The sequence below is a fragment of the Taudactylus pleione genome, unplaced genomic scaffold (assembly GCF_031769625.1).
Source record: "Taudactylus pleione unplaced genomic scaffold, aTauple2 ptg000114l, whole genome shotgun sequence".
Taxonomy (NCBI): Eukaryota; Metazoa; Chordata; class Amphibia; order Anura; family Myobatrachidae; genus Taudactylus; species Taudactylus pleione.
In genome coordinates this window covers 917,573-937,239 of record NW_028284516.1, presented here as the reverse complement: position 1 = coordinate 937,239, position 19,667 = coordinate 917,573, and the positions used below count along the sequence as shown (strand labels likewise).

At 43.8% G+C, this 19,667-nt stretch overlaps 2 protein-coding genes across 2 annotated transcripts in view; one reads left to right on the top strand and one right to left on the bottom strand.

The window, feature by feature from the left end:
- Window positions 1-6,951, top strand: part of LOC148524897 (RING finger protein 151-like) — a 35,219-nt gene extending 28,268 nt beyond the window's left edge. Inside the window, exon 5 of the mRNA XM_088471497.1 lies at window positions 2,613-6,951. Within this exon, the coding sequence (XP_088327623.1) occupies window positions 2,613-2,849 (237 nt within the window). The 3' untranslated portion in view covers window positions 2,850-6,951. The remainder of the gene's footprint in view (window positions 1-2,612) is intronic.
- A 5,305-nt stretch (window positions 6,952-12,256) lies between these two features.
- Window positions 12,257-19,667, bottom strand: part of VIRMA (vir like m6A methyltransferase associated) — a 49,054-nt gene continuing 41,643 nt past the window's right edge. Inside the window, exons 15-24 of the mRNA XM_088471364.1 lie at window positions 18,501-18,750; window positions 18,203-18,420; window positions 17,361-17,493; window positions 16,918-17,061; window positions 16,678-16,838; window positions 15,295-15,391; window positions 14,951-15,114; window positions 14,493-14,824; window positions 13,324-13,464; window positions 12,257-12,676 (exon numbers count right to left, since the gene is read on the bottom strand). Of these exons, the coding sequence (XP_088327490.1) occupies window positions 12,522-12,676; window positions 13,324-13,464; window positions 14,493-14,824; window positions 14,951-15,114; window positions 15,295-15,391; window positions 16,678-16,838; window positions 16,918-17,061; window positions 17,361-17,493; window positions 18,203-18,420; window positions 18,501-18,750 (1,795 nt within the window). The 3' untranslated portion in view covers window positions 12,257-12,521. The remainder of the gene's footprint in view (window positions 12,677-13,323; window positions 13,465-14,492; window positions 14,825-14,950; window positions 15,115-15,294; window positions 15,392-16,677; window positions 16,839-16,917; window positions 17,062-17,360; window positions 17,494-18,202; window positions 18,421-18,500; window positions 18,751-19,667) is intronic.

Genomic DNA, 19,667 nt, shown 5'->3' with positions numbered 1-19,667 from the left:
TATCTTTGGCAGAAAAACTAAAAAAAAATATTATGCCAATTGGTTTGTGTTTAAACAATAAATTTATGAAAAAAATCTGACATTGTATTGTGACATTATTGGACAAATGGGTTACATTTAATCCTGGCCCTAAAGGCAAAAAAGGACACCAAAAACCATTTCATTTGTATAAAAAAAAGGCCTCTTGAAGGAACGTTTAAAAAAACACATAACGATGCAAATTGCACATTAAAAAAAAAAAGGGGAGCTAATTAAAACATGATGACATTATTGTCACAATAGGCCATAAACAACAAATTGAGGCCAAAAAAACCCCCAAAAAATGTACGCCAATTGATTGTGTAATCCTGACATTAGCAGGTATGATTTCCACCTGCGTACGGTTTTGTGCTATCCCAATAAACTGCTTTCCAAACACATACCAAGCCGGTTTTCAATACAACACTAATTGCTTTTGTGACCACCCGCGATTAATCGCTGCAACATCGTGGAGTCCCGGGACGGAGGAGAAGGCCATCGCCAATGTGGTCGAGTAATCCAGACCCGAAACTGTGCGAGCATTTTGAAGGGAAAGTGGATGTTCCAGTGACGTATGTGACGGTCCGAACACATTTGACGTTCGCATCTGCTAATGTATGTACGCCCCAAAAACGCCTCGCCACGCCTGCGTTTTTCCATCTCCACCCCCGTCAACACCCAAAAACGCCCTGTTCTGTCAATCACATTTGACATGTCACTTCCTGTACGCTATTTTAGGAACGACAGATAAAAAGCTCGCAATCTGCCGTACGCACATGCGCAGTGTAACACCGACGCATGCGTGGTTAGTCAACATCGGAACGCAACGAGCGTACTGCTGTTTGCGAGTGGCTCTGAATGAGGGCCTTAGTTTGGCCCTTGTTATAGTAATGAATGAAACCTTCAGAATCCCATGTTTGCCACTTACAGAGACACAGAATGAACATTTTTATGTCACAGTAGTTCCCTTTGAGAAACGCAGGGAGAAATTTATATGGTTTATAAGGCCGTGATTCTGAATCAGACGTGGGCTCATCCTGTGATATCCTGCAGACTGCACATGGGTCAGAAACAGCAAACGAGGTCTGCGTGTGTGTCTCACAAAGCATCCACACTGGCAAGGAGCTCCGTAAAGGACAGATCTCAAGCGGATGGGCGTTTTTTTTTTTTCCTCAGGCCGCTCGCTAAGCTAGCTAGCGAGCTAGCTGGAGCCCGTCGCGATTATCGCGACCATCGGCCTTGCGAGGAGACCCTGTGGTAGGGTCTCAGCTCTCGCAAGCCCGAGTGGACTCCCTGCTCTAATAGTGCAGGAAGTCCACTACTGACATCACTAGTGATGTCAGTAGGGCCGCCCATAAACAGCAGGCGTTCCTAAGGGAATGCCTGCGTTTGCGCAGCCACCCCCCCTCCCCGCCTACAAAACAGGGTGAGCTGTCAATCAACATTGACAGCCACCCCGTCTTGTAGCGAGACTCGTAGCGATGGAGCAGCCGTCGCTGGACGGGTCACACGCATGCGCACGTCAGAGGTGGCATATGCGCAGTGGGGGACCATCGACCTGCTTGCGAGTGGGTCTGAATCAGGCCCTCAGCCTTCTGTGAAATGGACGTTTCTGGGCGACAACTGGGCGGATGCATGGACCAGATGCACCTCCTGGGAGTGTCATTAGACGGGCGGATGCTTGCACTAGCATAATCTAGCTGCCATGGACTGCCACACTTGCGGCCACTTTGTGTCTGCCTCAGAGACAGGGGCTAAACGTCTATAATACAGAAAAACTAAATTAAGTCAAATAAAATCACATTTTCTGCTTTTAAAGGAAAATTTAACTTCAAAATGAAAATGATAAGATATGAACCATTAAGGTAATAAACATTGCTCAGTGTCACCTATTTTATTCTCTACAGCTGTTGATGACAAACCGTAGTTTTATTTGCTCTTTATAATTAGGATAAATGATGTACTCAGCTGTTTCATTTTTATTAATCGGAGACTCCCATGTCTATAAAAGTCTTGCAGAATGGCTGTTCATTCATATTGCTGTATGCGCCATAATAGCTCGTTCAGACCCAGGTCTTACACTGCTTCCTGTCTGAATAGCTGACACATGCCGCCACGGAATCAATGCTCAACTAAAGAACATTTGTAGTTTTCAATTAAGATAAAAACAAGACACAAATTCACCCAGCATCCTCCAATGGGCCAGCCAAAGAGACATGCATCCTACATAGTAATAAAATGCAGAGGACTCAGTTACACACATTGGCAAATACATGATAAGCCACCAACCACGTCATGGCGTCTCTGCTCTGGTGGTCCTACAATAGATAATAATAGCCCCAATTTGGGTCACCTATTCATGTGTTTCTAAATGGGGAGCCAACTCACCTGGAGGCACCCCTAGATCCTCCAAAATGGCACTACAAGGATCAGCATTCCCTCCAGCTACTGATCTGATTTTCTAGTTTTCAATTGCTACAATAAATTGTGTGGACCTGGTCATTATCCCAACATTGGCTGGATTCCTATTAAAGTGTTACAGCCGTTTCTGCTATTGTACTCTGCCTTTGACTGACTGTGGTTTATCCCGGCAGAGTCAGATGTCGCAGCTGATGACTGATGTGCGAACTCTGATGGCTTCAGAAAGACAGCATCGCCAGGACATGGAGCAGGCGGACCTGGAGAAGCGGGAGCTGACGGAGCTACTGAGAGGTTTACAGAGAGAGTGCAGATCTAAGAACAACAATGAAATACATAAGCCTTCCAACAGCCGCTCTCTAACCCGCCTGGAAAGCATAAAGAGAAAACCCAGGGAAGTCTGCAATAATTAACTTGTGTAAAGTCGCTCAGGAATTTTATGAGTGGTCAGCCTCAAACCGATATAGAGAATCTCAAGTATTCTGTCTATTGGTAACAACACATACTTGCCATCAGCCTTATATGCCTCAGAGGACCCTGGGTCTGATTCACTACGGATCGCAATATCATGTACGTACGCAGGTCAACTGCGATAGCATGCTAATACATTGTGATCGCAATGCAAACTCAGCACTACATTAGGACGCCCACTTTACCTTACACACATCCGTAATACTTAACAGATTATCGAAACCATTGGTACAATCGAGTACCATCGCAGCCTCACACACACTTGCACAAGCTCTGACCTTACTCAGATATTGCTAACAACCACGCACGCTATGAGACCTCAGGCTGCGCATGGCATCACAGCGGCTAATTTATGCACAACCCTGCAACGGCGCACTGGCATGCCTGCATCTCCCCGACCACCCACAAACGGTGCTTCCGGTCAGTCACTCTGCGAGGTGTCTGCGTAGCCTCTGCAATCACAGTCCCGAGAGCAATAGCTAGTTTGCGCACTGCAATGCATACGCATGAGCAGAACGTAACAGTTGGCTGATTGCGTGCTTATTCCTTTCTGAGCGAGCGCCTGCCATGCCGTCACTTAGCCGAATTTGCATAGGCTTGGTGCGAGCGGCTCTGAATCTGGTCCATTGTTCCTGTGTATCAATTCCTTTTCATAGGTGTATTGATAGGTGCACATAAGCCATATTCACCAGACATCACACAAGAGTTTAATGAAAAGTGCCTTTATATAGGTGCTCTCATTGTGGAGCCTATTTAACAATTAATGTGATGGCTCTGTGCATATTAAGGACTCAATTGCGGCAGCAGGCCCAAATCTACCAGAGCAGTGGTTCTCAAACTCTGTCCTCAGGACCCCACACTGGTCACGTTTTGCAGGTCACTGAGAAGGTGCACAGGTGTATTCATTACTCACTGACACATTTTAAAAGATCTACATTATTTCAATTGCGATGCTGGAAAACATGCACTGTTTGGGGTCCTGAGGACTGAGGGCCTGATTCAGACCCGTTCGCTAGATGCGGACGCTCGTTCCCAGCCTATGCAGAATTGGTATGATTTACCGCCGGCGGTTTGAATCCCGACAGCAGCATACCGGCAGAGGAGGAAATCCCGATCGTCAAAGGTAAATATATACTAACCTATTTCTACCCCCCTAACCCTCCCTTAAGGGTGCCTAACGCTAACCCCCCTTCCCCTAGCCTAACCCTGTCCCACCCGAGAACCCTAAATCTAAACCCGCGGCTATCGGCGCTCGGCACCTGGCGTCCCTTTGATCGGGATGCCGGGCATCGGGCTCCCGGCGTATGTCTAATGACACCTGTCTTTAGACTCTTGCCGGGATATGACAGTCGGGAAGCAGACTGTTGGGATTAGGTCCACCGGCTTCCCGACTGAATACCGCATATGCAAATTCAGCTAAGTGACGTCAAGGCAGGCCATCGTACGCAAGGCATAAGCACGCCCCCTATGTCTTTGCGAGCGATCACTGTGTTTATAAACGCCCACCAGCCTGTCTTTAGCCGCCCACTAGTGAACGTCATCTCCAGGAAGTGTATTAAAACATTGGTACATCGGCAACCATCGGATCAGACCGCAGCGCTTGTGGTTGACTGTACCCTATCGCAAGCATTGGGAGCAGTTCTGTGTAAAAATCATCCATGTGACGTGTACTATGACACTGCCTGTTAATTATGCACACCTCTGAAACGGCGTTGAAACACTTAGGCACACCTGCGTTCACACCTCCATTCCCCCGTTACTACTGCCCTGCCCGTTACCACCCACAAACGGCCTCTCCTGTCACTCATTCCACTGGGCTGCCTTTGCTGAACGAACGATTGCTACCCGATTGCTCAAACTAGTTTGCGCACTGCGATGCATATGCATGCGCAAATGCATAACATCGGCCGCGTACAAGCGAGGGGCCGCTTGTGAACGGGTCTGAATCAGGCCCTGAGTTTGAGAACCTATGTACCAGAGCATGTGATTATTTTTTTTGCCGTCGGGACAGCAGTTGTTCTGAGCAGCTTTCCCGGCAGCGGAGCAGTAATAAATTGCTCAGATAGAGCCCCTAATTCTACCATTTTAGTTGCCATTACTAGTTGTGAAACTTGACGCTACTGGGAATTGATACTGCACAAGAGCACCGTCCGTGAGAGCCAGAGGAGGCCAAGGAATCCACATGGATTCATCGTTGCAGTCCCAATTTCCTTCTTACAGGAAGTAGCAGGACTTCGGAGTTTGATGAATAGTAGTCCCCATACTATTGCATGGGGATGGCATGCCACTTCAGTTCTGTGAATGAAGGAGGCCTGATATCTCCTGTGTACCTGAGATGATGAATGGGTCCAATCCTTTATTTTGCTAAAAACGTGGAAAATAAGGGCCTGTGTCAGCGGCTGTGCTAAAATGTGCAAAAGCCACAGGAGGCGTATTAAGTTAAAATACATCCACTGCCGGCTTCTGTGATCCGCTGCTGCATCTGAGGACACAGAATCGGCTCAACTGCGTGACCATGGAACATCTGGATATCCTGTTAAACCACACAACTGGGGCTAGTGAAGCTGTGTCCAAGGACGCAGCCAATGACTTCAGAACACCCAGGAAACGGGGCTAACACCCCCCCCCCCCATTTCTGTAACACTTCCTGTTGTCGCCCCCGGGCACCAGCAACAAGTCAATCATACTGCGGCATTTGGGGCACTGTAAGCTACATCGCAGCCCCAGATCTTCATGTGGACAGTGCGGCTACTGCGCATGTGCAGATAAAAAAACATTGTAGATGTATGTAAACATCAGGTTTACGTACATCTCTAAATTAGGCCCTAAGGCGTCTGTGGGTACCCTCTCAGCAGGGAGAGTAAAGCCAATACATTGGAAATTAGACGTTATAATGAGTTGGGTATGAAATCCCAGCTGTCGGGATGCCGCTGGTCAGAATACCGACAGCTGTATCCCGACACCCATAGGGAACAGCGGTGAATAATTTTGTAACCTCTCCCCAATGCTTAACCCTAACCTCCCCACACCCTAAACGTAAAGGTGCATATACAATATTTTGAACGATAAAGATATTGTTCACTATATCGGCCAGTGTGGACGCTAAAATGATGAACGATAACGTTCATCGCCCGAGCATGCAGGCCAACCTGACGGTATTATCAGGTTGTTGCATGTTTGGGGATGAGGGAGGGTATCGTTCAGTGTGTGTGCGCTTAATGTCGTTAACGACATTGAGCACACCTCTGCCGGGGAGACACTAGACAATATCGCACATGGAGCGAATCATCTAGTGTGTACGCACCTATTAACCCCCCCTCCCCGCACCCTAATCATAACACTCCCTACCCAGTGCCTAACCTTCCCCTAACACCTCGATACATACCTTTGGGATGCCATTGATTGGGAACTGGTGCCGGGAACCCAACCTGTCGGGATTTCAGGGCCGGTATTCAGACTGTCGGCATCCCGCACGCCAGGATGCTGACTATATCCCGTTATAGTCAATAAGCATTTAATTACAACACTTTAATCTCTGTTACTTTTGATTATTTTAAAATACCCACCTTTAAATATGGTATAATTTACAACGGAGCACAGTACGCTGCAGCCATACCAGCACATACAACTGCCACCCACAAATGATATAATTTCCTTGCAGAATTTCTATACATAGTGAAATTTCCTAACTCAAGTCGCTTAAGTTTGGCTCAACTGCATTTTAAATAAGGAGAGAAATGTCGGTACATTATATAACTTGTAGTACAAATAACAAATTAGCATAAACAAATGATGGTTACATAAATGTTAGTATTTGCATAATACTAGGACGCTGCATGTGCAAAGCTGGGGCAAAGGTCAGTAGATAAGGAAACTGAAAGATAGCTGTTCTCTGTCATGTTTTATGTATATAGCCTGCAGATTTATAACACATTATGTCTTTTATAAGTATAAATGTGATATTCAGAATGTCATTAATATCAAGAAAATTAGTATTCAATTTATGTATTTTATTCTTCTGCCACCACCTTTATCGTGTTTATGTACGACTGTAACCTTATTATCCTCATTAAAATTACTGGCTATGAGAAATGCCTTTTTGTCCACTTATAAAGTTCCTAGATCATTAGAACAGTGTAACACAGTAAGCTTCATTTAAAATGGATTACATGCATTTACCATGGAATGGGCACATTATGTTAACTTTGAACACAATGAAAGAATTAAACAGGGATGTCCTGATCTTGTGCAGAAAAAAACACTAGCACAAATGTCACCTACCACTCCAGAGTAAACAATATGCAAATGAAATAATAGGATGACTCATATAAGTGCTTTAAATAAACACAAAGTCCAACCATGTGATGATCATATATGGAGATCGTAGTAATAGGTTCTTAATCCTCCAAAAAATCTGTTTAATACGGATCTTTAAATTCTCTGTTGGTTTCAGCTGCGACTAAAATACTCCCAAATATTCCAATGTAGGAAGTATCACTCCCAAAGTGTATATGGAACAAGAAAGGAGAAAAATATAGCATAAAACCCTTTATTAGATATGTAAACAAAATAGTGCTATATAACACACTCCTACCAGATGTCGTGTGAGACAAGCAGGGCCTCAATTCAGGAATATCAGTCCTCCCTTCACATCGCCAGGTAGTTACAACAGTTCTCCTCCACCAACATGTTTCGACCAGCCTGTGGTCTTTTTCAACCTTCAACCTACATTGGAATATTTGGGAGTATTTTTGTCGCAGCTGAAACCAACAGACAGAATGTAAAGATCCGTACGAAACAGATTTTTTGGAGATTTAAGAACCTATTACTATGATCTCCATATATGATCATCACATGGTTGGACTTTGTATTTATTTAAAGCACTTATACGAGTCATCCTAAGTCCAACCATGTGATGATCATATATGGAGATCATAGTAATAGGTTCCTAATCCTCCAAAAAATCCAATGGTGCCAGTATAAGTGAATCCTTAACACACTTCCCCGCCTCTGTAAGTCATCAGTGGCTTCCTCAGAACTTTCTAAAGAAGCCCCTGACGACTTACAGAGAAGGGGGAAATATTTGTTCGCCGAAGGGCTGGAAAGAGGTACAATAATGAGTGTCTGCAGGAAACAGTGAAGCATAGTGGAGGTTCCTTTGCAAGTTTGGGGCTGCATTTCAGCAAATGGATTTGGGGATTTGGTCAGGGTTAATGGTGTCCTCAATGCTGAGAAATACAGGCAGGTACTTATCCATCATGCAGTAACATCAGTGAGGCATCGGATTGGCTCCAAATTTATTCTGCAGCACGACAACCACCCCAAACATACAGCCAATGTCATTAAGAACTATCTTCAGCGTAAAGAATAACAAGGCGTACTGGAAGTGATGATATGGTCCCCACAGAGCTCTGATCTCAACATCATCTAGCCTGTTTGGGATTACATGAAGAGACAGAAGGATGTGAGCAAGCCTACATCCATAGAAGATCTGTAGTTAGTTCTCCAAGATGTTTGGAACAACCTCCCTGACGATTTCCTTCAAAAACTGCGTGCAAGTGTACCTAGAAGAATTGATGCTGTTTTGAAGGTAAAGTGTGGTCACACCAAATATTGATTTGATTTCTCTTCATTCACTTAGCAGTTTGTTAATTGATAAAAAAATAAACTTTTAACACTTCTGCTTTAAAAAGCATTCTTACTTAGCAGCATTTTTTCCACACCCGCGTAAAACTTTTGCACAGTACGGGTTACACAGATTAAGAGATTGTTTGACGTTGCGCATATGTGACAGCTGTACTGCACATGCGCATCTATTGTATTGCAATTACACTCACGCAGAGGATTCAGTTGCAAAGCGAGTGACAGGTAGTCAGTGTTTGGTGCCAGTGATGGGGGGGGCAGGGTGTGTGTTTGGAGTGTCAGAAAAACCGAGTCAGCCTGTTTAGACACGGTGTTCTGGATGTGCATAAATTAGCCACTACGTCCTTGCTCGCAGCAGAAGAGCCCTCTGCGTTTCTGGAGACCCACTATGTCTGCGACAACTTAGACTTACTCAGAAGCCTGGTGGCTGTCTGATCTGCATTCGATCTTTCTGGTTCTGTACGTGAGTAGCTGATGTTAGATGCTTTCAGTGGGCGTCTCTATGCACTGCATGGCGGATAAGTCATTACCATATTTTCGTAATTGCGATCCGTACAAGAACGCAAATTCGATTGCATTAGCATCTACATCTGTATGTCCAGCACTACGCAACCCTGGTGTTATAAATAAAAATGATGATAATAATATAGGCTTCAGTAGCAAACAGCTCCATAACATTTATGCAGGACTGATGATGGTGCCCATCCCTGTAGTCACTCCTATGCTTTCCCAACCTTCATATACAATTACCATCTACATCATGTAAATAACATGTCTCCTCTCCAAGCATTTATGAACATGTGGTGCTCTGATTGATACACGATCCAGGACTCCTGGTAATTTTGGCCCAAACTAAACTGATCCAATTCTTTCACAGAGCATATATACCAGTCACATTGCATTGTATGAGATGCTTGGACAAAGAGGCTCTTTCTATATAAACGGTATTCCATGATGTCCGCTTATGTGCACACTCATTCGGCTACTGGATTTGTTGAACAAGCATGTCTCTCTGAAGAAAGATAGAGATATGCCCTCACTCGTCTTTGCTGCTGTCTGGTCAAACACTTGTATATCTGTGTGCGACTGAGGGGGGTATTCAATGTGGAGCGAAAAGTCCGTGCTGGAATTTTCGCTCCACATTGGAGGTTTTGATGGGGATAAAGTATCAGGCGCGTGCCCGCTTTATCCCCAAATTCAATTAGGAATCAGCGAAAACGGGAGCCAGCAGAAAGATAAGTATCGAAAAAATTAGGGAACTTTTGGGAAATGTTCCTGGGACCCCCCTAAAGATGTTCAGACATGGGGGATCACTATGGGCACCCCCATTTTTGCCTGCTGAAGGGAGTCTGGGTTTCTAAATAGCCGCGGCAGGTACATAAATGCGCCTGGAGGAAGGTGGTGAAGAATAGCACTTAGCTTTTTTTTTTTGGGGGGGGGGGGGGGGGGGAAATAACTATGGCCATCAAATTTGGGGTACATGACAATGGGTGCAAGCATATTTTTAAGTCCCTAAAATGATTTTTTTTAATTCTTCAAAAATGCACCTGCCACTACTACCCGCAATGAAGAAAACACCTACCCCTCTGGAATTCATTTCGCTATTTTAGAAGTTTGTTCCCTATTTTTTTTTTTTTTTTTTTACCCCCAAAATTAAATAATTTTTTTGGGGTGTCCCAATTTTTTATTTTAACTTTGACACAGATTATTTTTAGTGGATACTCCCAGGAGTGCAGGCTATTTTTTTTTAAGCCTGCACCCCTAAACCCCAATTCTGCACTTTTTTTCACCATGTAAAACATGGTGAAAAGTTATCCCCGTTTTTTAACAGACTTTTCGCACCAGCGAAAAGCCTTTGTAAAGGAATACAGGGCTAATTGAAACATGCGAAAATGACAGTCGCCGATAAATGATAGCCGATAACGGCTTTTCGCAGCCAAATTGAATGCCCCAGAGTCTCTGAATTATCATGCAAAGTTCGACTTAGACGCATTTTCGGAAAAAAAATAAATTAAAAAAAGACACTCGACGCCAGCACAAGACCTGTCGGCTCACTCACACCAAGCATGCCGTTCTGCGTGGCATATTGGGGCTAGGTGAGCAAGGACACATCTGTAGACCTTCATTTCACTCTACATTATAGCAGAATATCAGTTGTCTATGGGCCTGATTCAGAGCCACTCGTAAGCGGCAGCTCGTTCGCTCCGAGCGATGTTTGCCGAACTGCGCATGCGTACGGATCGTTATACGCATGCGCGAACCAGTCAGTGCGGCCGAAATTCATGTGCTCGCAAAATAGTGAATGCCTGCTAATTTGATTGACAGAATGAGGCGTATGTGGGTGGTAACAGGGGAAGGTGCTTGAAAACGGGGAGTGGAAATCAGAACGCAGGCGTGCTTAAAGGTCAAAACGGGCGTTTTATGGGTGTGCATATTTAAAACAGCAGCGTCATTGACCACGTCACTGGGTTATTTTATAGCCGAACTGCTCGCAAAATTGTGGTAGCAAACACCAGCCCCAAGAATAGCGAGCAGTTCATACCCTGGTCGATGTACTCGATTAATCTAATAAATAGCGGACATGACGTATGATGCGAGCGGCCAGGGGGCGTATTTTTCAAATAAACGTCCGCATGTTTTGTTCGCTCGTTCAGACATAGAGGCGTGAACAGACCGCAAACAGCGAATGGTTCATTTGAATAGCCACCCCTTGTTTTAGAACGAACGACCGCAAATAGCGAGTGGCTCTGAATGAGGGCCTATATGCGGAAGAAGCTTAGATAAACCCACTAATTCTTAATGGCTAGATTTGGTTATTGTTTCTCTAAGTTTTATAAAATTAGCTACACTGGCCGTGGTTGCGCCCAGAATTTATCAGGATTAGATAAAATGTGTCTACACCATGGACCCTGTGATCTGGTTTGTTTTCTCAACTTGATGTTTTTATTGTGTGCAGTGCAAGTTAATTGCGTGCTGTGTGCTACTCTGTTCTGCTGTGCGTGTTCATTTCCGTAAGTAGGATGAGTGCTGTGTGTATTTGTTCTTTACTATTAAAAAAAAAAAAAAAAAAGAAAATCTGCACAAAACCCTGGAAACCCCCCACAAAAACTGAAACAAAAATAAAAAAAAAATGTAAAGAAAAATAAAAAAAGTCAACTTGAAAGTGAAAAAAACCTCACAACCTTCTTCAATTTAGACTGTAAGCAGGAACTGGTAATTAAAGATTTGTAATAATTAACACCTGTATTTCACCTATAGCCACTTGCATGGGCATAACTACCATAGGTGCAAGGGGTGCAGCGGGCGCCCATCTTTCTTGTCAAAGTTACGTGTGTTATATACATTTTTCACCATTGGGTGACACATAGGGGCCCTTTCAAACTTTTGCTATGAGGCTTTCAAATACCTACGCCCCTGGCCACTTGCATTTTCTTTTACAATCCCTGCTTAACACATCGTTTTTCCTGTATCTACCACCAGCATGGGACTCCTTAAAGGTGCAATAAAGATTTTTTTTGTCTCTATACTCACTATATTTTGCAATTATCTTCTGAATGAATATATATGAATTGTATTATTATATCTGTGATATATCTTATTCAATGACTATTGCATGTTAAAAAACTATAAACATCAATTATAATAGAACAAGGGGGGTATGCCCATACACATGGATATACAAAGAGTGTGCGTACGCAACTGAAAATGGGTCAATAAGTGATCCTTATTTTAATTACAAAAATTGCTCCAAAGAAATAAGACCAACACAGAAAAATGACTATACTGTACAGAAAAATAAAATGTTTTTTACACACCGACTTTGAACATGTGTATCAAAATACATTTACTATCGCCAGATCCAAGAGCGCCATCGAAGCACCTCTGTCCATTGGTCCTTTAGTGCTGCGTTTGCCACTTTCCAACAATCTTAGAAAATATTCACATATATAAGATGTCCAGGAGAGTTTCTCCTATCTTGTGAAAGAACGTATGTGGCGCCCCCGGTTGCCATTTCCCCCCATGAACTTTCCCCGTGAATTGTTTCCACCGCCAACAGCATTTGTCCAGGACGGCCCGAGGCCTCCACGGCCCCTCGCAGCTCGTTCACGTGGGTTAAGACGGTATCCTAGAGATGAAACATGAAGGTTAGGATCAGGTGAGGAAACGTTTTACAATGAACATGGACACATACTGAATCAGATGAAAACAATACTGTTTCCATAATTTTACTTTTTAAGGGGGTGATTCAATTGTTTTCACATGCGGCTGTGGGCAAGGGGAGCCAGACAGAGCAATTCAATTGTAGCTCCGTTCGGGCACAAATGCCACAGGTGGACACATTTCTGCCCGCACACTCCTGAGGTACCAAGCAGAAATGTGCGAAAAGTCCTGGTTTTGGGTGCGCTAACCAGGACTTTAGACAGGTTCAGCTATTTTACGTGGCTAAACCAGGTCTATTTGGGCGTGACATGCGTGAAAAGACATAGGCGCCTAAAAACAATTGAATGTCGCCCCTCGATCTCCCGTCACTTGACAGGAGTTCGGGCACGCTAAAACAACTGAATTGCCCCTGTGTGTTTCAGTCTGATCAGATCTTTCCATGGAATTATAAAATCCATCAAGGAACCTGACAGTTACCGTTATCAGTCTCTCTCGTACTGATCCATGTGTAAAAGGCATAAGTTTCTAGTGAATGTACAGGCTGGGAATTGGTTGAGCATACACAAGGCATACTACCACTGTACATTCTTAGTCTGAACCAGGGAAACATACCTGCAGAGCTCTGTCTAAGAGGGGGCAAGGGGCCCCTATCAAAATTGCTTTGGGCACCCCTGCTTTCCACGTAGGTGCCCCGTGGAGTGGTCTGCGCAGTCCAGTTCAGGACACGGACTCCTTCATGACGCCTGTAGTTCACTAATCACAAGAAAAAGACCATCAGTGAGATAACAGGCAATTCTGTGTCATTTGGGAACATTACCTTTATGTAGGTGACTCAATCTGAAAACATTTAATCTTATATGTATTTTTATTATGATTTTCCCCTTTCTAATATGTATCAATAGTCTAAACTTAATTAAGGCACAATCGCCAGACTGCTTCTGTAGCAACATTGGCATAGATCTAGGAGTGTTTTCATTCTGAGAGTCACAGGGCCCAATTTATTCACCTTAATGATCATATTCTGACCATATTGTTCTGATCATTGTTAAAGGGCAATTAATTGGCTTTAAATATGTGCACTGAATAGCTGATTTCAAAGGCAGTATATGGGCGCTTAGAAATTATGATTAATGTACAAGAAACAAAACATAACGGAAACTAACTTAATCGCTAATATTGTACCCCCTAAAACGTTAGTAAACAGGACACTGGATAAAATAACCACAATTCATTTCTATGATGTAGCACCTTTGGAAGTATGCCTCAAACAAGAGGCTAAGGACTTGCTAAAAAGTCACCTTTCTAGTTTGGTTGGTTTGAGAAGACCTTCAATAGGGCAGATCAACTACTGGAAAGGTGGTAGGATGACAGGCATCTGGCTTCAGATATACAGGACATAATACTGTATGCATCGTATATCCGGGAACTAAAAGCCTCCGTCAGATTAGTGGGAAAAGCCTCTGCTAATATGGTGATGGAGCACAAGATCCTGTGGCTAACATTTTCCCCATGATTGATAACTTTCTGATTTAAGTTCGAGATCTCATCAGTTGCCCTCTCTCAGATGGGTCTTCTTACTCAGCGAATATAAACTGGGGAGGAGCAGGCTTTGAAAGGTGTTGAGGAGCTGTGCAATTTTCATCCAGTGCCATGCCTATTTCAATGTGGAATATAATGAATTATCTGTGCCTTATACAATACCAGAGAGAGGAGTTACACAGTAAACACAAAAATCCATTTATTAAATCTGTCAATCCAATCATCAAATGATTGCCACCAACCTTTGGGCGCAGGCGGCGTAAAGAATCTGCTCTGACCATGGAACGCTCCCCTGCCGCCTCTATTTCCTGGAAACCCACCCCGGGACGGAACCTTCTGAGTCACTTTTGGTGGTCGCTTGGGAGGAAGTATACCAACTGGTGGTACCACCTCTTTACGCTCAGCAGCCACAAAATCGTCCACGTGCATGGAAGGCGGGCGGCTTGTGTTCTGCTTCCTCTGCCGAAACAGATCATGGGGACGCATTGCCTGTCCAAATCCTCCCCTGCCCCTTCCACGAGGCAGAGGCACAAAGTGAGCTCTTTTTGCTGGCTCAATGTATTCCGACTTGCCACTAATGGGAGAGAGAATAAAGAATTTCTATCAACCAAGTAAAAAGGTCTAATTGTCCGATCCCTAGATATTCCTTTCTACTTCATTGTGCCAAAGATGATATTCCGCTCATCACTTTCCAACCCACCTTGTAATAAAGGTCTCATTTTTGTGCTTTCCCAGTTTAAACCCTTTGGAGGCCTTCGTCCGGCCCGGCGAAGACGGCTCCAACATGAAGGATTTTTCCAGCTCTGCTCTTAAGTCAAAGTCATTGCAGCATTTTGCAGAAAGGTCAATTAAATCAACTTTCACCTTTAAATAAAAGAAATTTCCATATGACAACATGAAGACTGAAACTGTATAAGATCATATAAAAGGTCAGATTACACCCTCTAGCTTGTGTGTGTAGAACATTCCCCTGGACTCGGAGAGAACAGTAAGCGTGGTCACCACAATGTTATGGTAAAAGGAGAGAAATAAGAGACCGTGTACCGTGTCTAGATCAACATCTGCTTCCTCGGGTTGGAATGGTGAAAATGACAAAGATTTCAGCTGCTCGTCCATCACTTCTGCGAGAACGTACACAGATCTACAAAGCCATAAATGTAACGGTTATAAGTCCGGGGAGGGTAAAAAGCATAGTGCAAACTGTACGTTAATGACATAGTATCCTTTATTTTGAATGTTATAATGCATTAACACCGAGATTGCTTTCCATCTCTTCTATAACAAAAACACCATGTTTTTACTAAGATATGTACTAAAATGAATAGAAAACTAAATAAAATCAAATGAACTTCCAATCTACCTATATTGATCTATTTCACTTAATCCTTAAAAAGTTAACTCTTTCACTACCAAGTCTACTGGGGCAAGCTTCTCTGTCACTCTACAAAGAACTATTTGTTATAATGTCTCTACTCGCCAACTTCATACCATTCACTTACAGTTCTACAATGGGCGAGATGTAGTTATTAGGTCAACATTTACAACAACGCAATGTCGACAATTATGAGGTATTAGGGTTAAGGCTGTGGGCAGGAGGGTTTGGCACTAGGGGAGGGGTAGGGCACTAGAGGGAGGGTTACGGAATACTTACTGGAATGCCGGAGGATTGGGTGACTTCCGGGACCCGAAAGGCGCTGCAGGCACCAGAGGCAGGAATGTCACTACTGGGCCACCAGGAACGGTATGTCAACATTCTAACTTGTCGACATTTAATAACTGTCTACATGATGGATGTTGACATAGTCAATAGCAACATTATGACTGTGTCGTCATTCTCATGTCGACATAATGTATCAAATCACACCCCAATTGGCCACCCCCCTGCTATGGTAGTTTTTCTTGATACATATAGGTAGCTCTTTAGTACACAGATTTATTGGTTAACAGTCAATAGGACTTATAAATAGTTCTACTAGCTACAGTGGTCTGTGTCCCCATTCAGTCTCGGAAGAAAGGATTGAACTGTTAAGCACAAATACCCTGTTCTCCTTTAGCTATTGGGGTTTACAGGTGATGGGAACTCCCAAAACTCACCACAGGAGATTAGCGGCTGAAGTGACTATGTGCAAGACGGGGAAGGAGAGGATTCTACATAATGTCAGATAGGAAAGCACCTTTGGCAGGAACTATCCTGTGAGATGCCCAAGATACCAGTTTCATGAACAGAGAAATACATTTGGCCAGAAGTTGTCACATGTGCAGAATCCTATTGGCGCCCAATAGTGGCAAAGCGCGGAAGTAGAGGGTGCAAAACTAAACCTCTTGTTTGAAATAATGGAGTGCAAGCTCATTATGCCCACCTCCTATGCAGGGCAATGGTAACATAATTGGGGATGGAGCAGGACCCAATCCAGACTTCCTAGTTACCTGTTATTGAACAGGTTCTGCAGAGAGTCTGTTGCTGGCAGTATTGGCTCCACCTCCTGGTCACTCAGTGGTAAGGGCTCTTTGGCCGTTTCAAGTATCTGTCTAAATCCAGCCACATTGTCCAACAGAGACTCCAAATTCTCATCTTCTTTCGACTGCTCCTACGATGACACACAGAAGTCAGCAAAAGGATCTTAAATTGCACAGCTACCCAGCCAAAGACAGAAAATCCAAACTTACCAGAACAAGCTTCTCCAAATCTAGAAGTAAGTTCTGTGCCGGCTCTTCTTTTCCAAGAAGCAGTTGCTTGATCTCACCGGGGCTGAGCCCGAGGGTCTTTGTGGGATGAGCGTTGTCTACTTCCATCATTCCTCCATCTTCAGTCTGCACAATGAGAGTGATGCACATAAACCTTGTGGTATTATTTTTTTATTTGTGTGAATCAAGTCTAACATTGTTCTATGGGGCAATATAACAGTGACGATGGCCATTCTGGCAGCTAGGTAATGCAAATTGCAAAATCAAAGGTCGGAACAGGATCAGTAAAGAGAATCATGCAGTTATAGCACATACAAAACCTGAGACTTCATGAACGTATAAAACGCAGAAGTATACTGTAGTTAAATAAACCAGAAAGCACATGGACAGCTTTGGTGACATTTGACAGAGGAAGGTCTACTTACTACTGGGTCAGAGTTCAGTATCTGTCTCATGAAATCCAAAAATGAGGAGGCCAAGTCCCCGGCGTCTTTTCCAAACCCACATAATACTCTTTTCAGCAGTAAGTAGATGGCATTGTTGTGTCTCCTGAGGGAACTGAAACAAACATTGAACGGTACATCAGAGAGCACTTGGGATAAAGAAATCTACTGGTAAAACTGCGTCTAAGAGGGATGACCTGTAATTGTAAGGGAGGTGATTCTTTGTTAGTGGGATCTATATAATGGAAGAGAGGAATTAAGTGCAGATACATAGGGGGTGGTAAGGAAATTAACAAATTGTTAAACGATGCAAAATGAGATGACGAATCATGAAATTCAATCAATTAAAGAAATATGGTGAATTAATGACACTTATAGAATGAGATGTAAATGATATCTATTTTCGAACATTTATCACCCTGGTTACACGTAAGAAGGCACAAGGAGTTGTACGTCTAGCTGATATGCAAAGTGTTATCGCAACCAGACACGACATACCATATAGACAGTTAGCGCCACAGCAGCGGCTGGAGAGAAAGGGGAAGTTTCTGCCTAGTGCCAAACCGTAGGGTACTCCCTCTACCATGCAGGGGCTGATGGCACCAATACGCGTAAGGGGGTTCCCATTCCTTAATAACAGTAGGACCCTATCTGACTGCTAAAGGAAGAGTAATTAATTTAAGAGAGAGAAGTACTGTAAACTGGCGATTTTCATATATTGTATTTTCCCAATAAGCGGTTTGTGCTTTTATGATTTTTTTTTTCCCCTCAAATTAAGAAATGGTCAACAGCCTAGGTATAGTTATTTAATGCTTTTCAATTACCCTTTCAAGTGATAGAAGCCATAATCGTGCTCCGATAGGAACATCATAGTCCTGATACAGGTAAGGAGGGATGTGTAGGTGCTGTCATTGTTCGCTAAAGTCTCCAACAAACTATCACCGATGGAGGGCAGATGCTCTTTGCTGGGCAAGGAATTGGCAAGCTGCTCTAACTCCGACACGGGGGCTTCTCCAGAGCTTGGTATAATAAGGGCAATGTCCTAAGAGAGAATAAATCAATGTTACAATACAAGTAGTAGACAACTGACATTCTGCCACATGGGTAGAAAAGAAAGGGTACCTGGTCGCAGAGGTACTGCACAATGGACGCAACATACTCTGCGCACTGCTGGCGGATGACATGGTCACCTGAAGATTTCATCAAGGTCAGCAGCTCTTGGAAAAGCTCGGTATAGCGCTCGTCGCCCTTTCCTCCATTTATCAGGTGTAAAATGACCACTTTGCAAGCTCTGTGGGATGCCAAGGAGTCCAGGAGGGCGAGGAGCCGAGCAGTCTGACCTGTAAACGGTTTCTCCTTGTCATCTGGACCACTGAAACAAAAAGGTAATGGACTCATCTCTCAGCAAACCAGATCTCAAAAACTTCAGCTATACACTCAGTACAACATATATTATGATACTAACACACGCGCACACACGCGTACACACACACACACACACACTTGTTCCTGCAGAGATTACTTCCTTTACTGCCTCAAAGGGTGTCAGATTCTTCAAAACTTCTGCTGGTCAGTACAATTATCGGCATCACCAACCCTTATTTTTAAGAGAACACAAATAATGAAAATGCCAGTCAAAATGAGTATTTCTTTTTCATCCAATTGGGGGACAAAGAAAACTTTGGGTATAGAAGTTCAGCCTGGAGGGAGTGGTATCTGGCCCAATCGACAGCTGAGCTTTCCCAGGTAGCAGCACCCCCTAGAGATGAAGGGTACCCCACCCACAGGGGCAGCTTTGGGATATCACCAAGGCTTCCAGTGTCCTCCAACAGGATGAAAGAAAAATGTTAAAGTTATACTAAAGTTAAATCTTTTCCTGAGTCCATTGGGCGACTCTGGGAGCACACACATTTACACTCTAGTTCTCCTTTTATGTTTATTGTTGTAGGAGCACGTTGTGTTTAATTTCTCTTCTTTGTTTGCTACTCTCCATTCTGTCCTGTGGAGGCTTGGTTAGAACAGAAACTGAATTCTACAAGGCACGGGGTGTAGAAGGGGGGAGTGTTTACAGCATTAGCGTGGCCATTTAAAGTGCCCACACTCCTGTCTGAGCCTGTAAACCTGCCAGTGTCCTCCCTGGGGGCTATCCTATTAGCCCCGGAGTCTGCCCCAATGCATGCACTTAACAGGAAAAAAATTTTTGGGATCTGATGTGTCCCGAAAAATAATCCCCAAAAAGTGCTGAGTTGCTGCATTGGCAAAAACACATAGGTCTGTGAACTTATCACG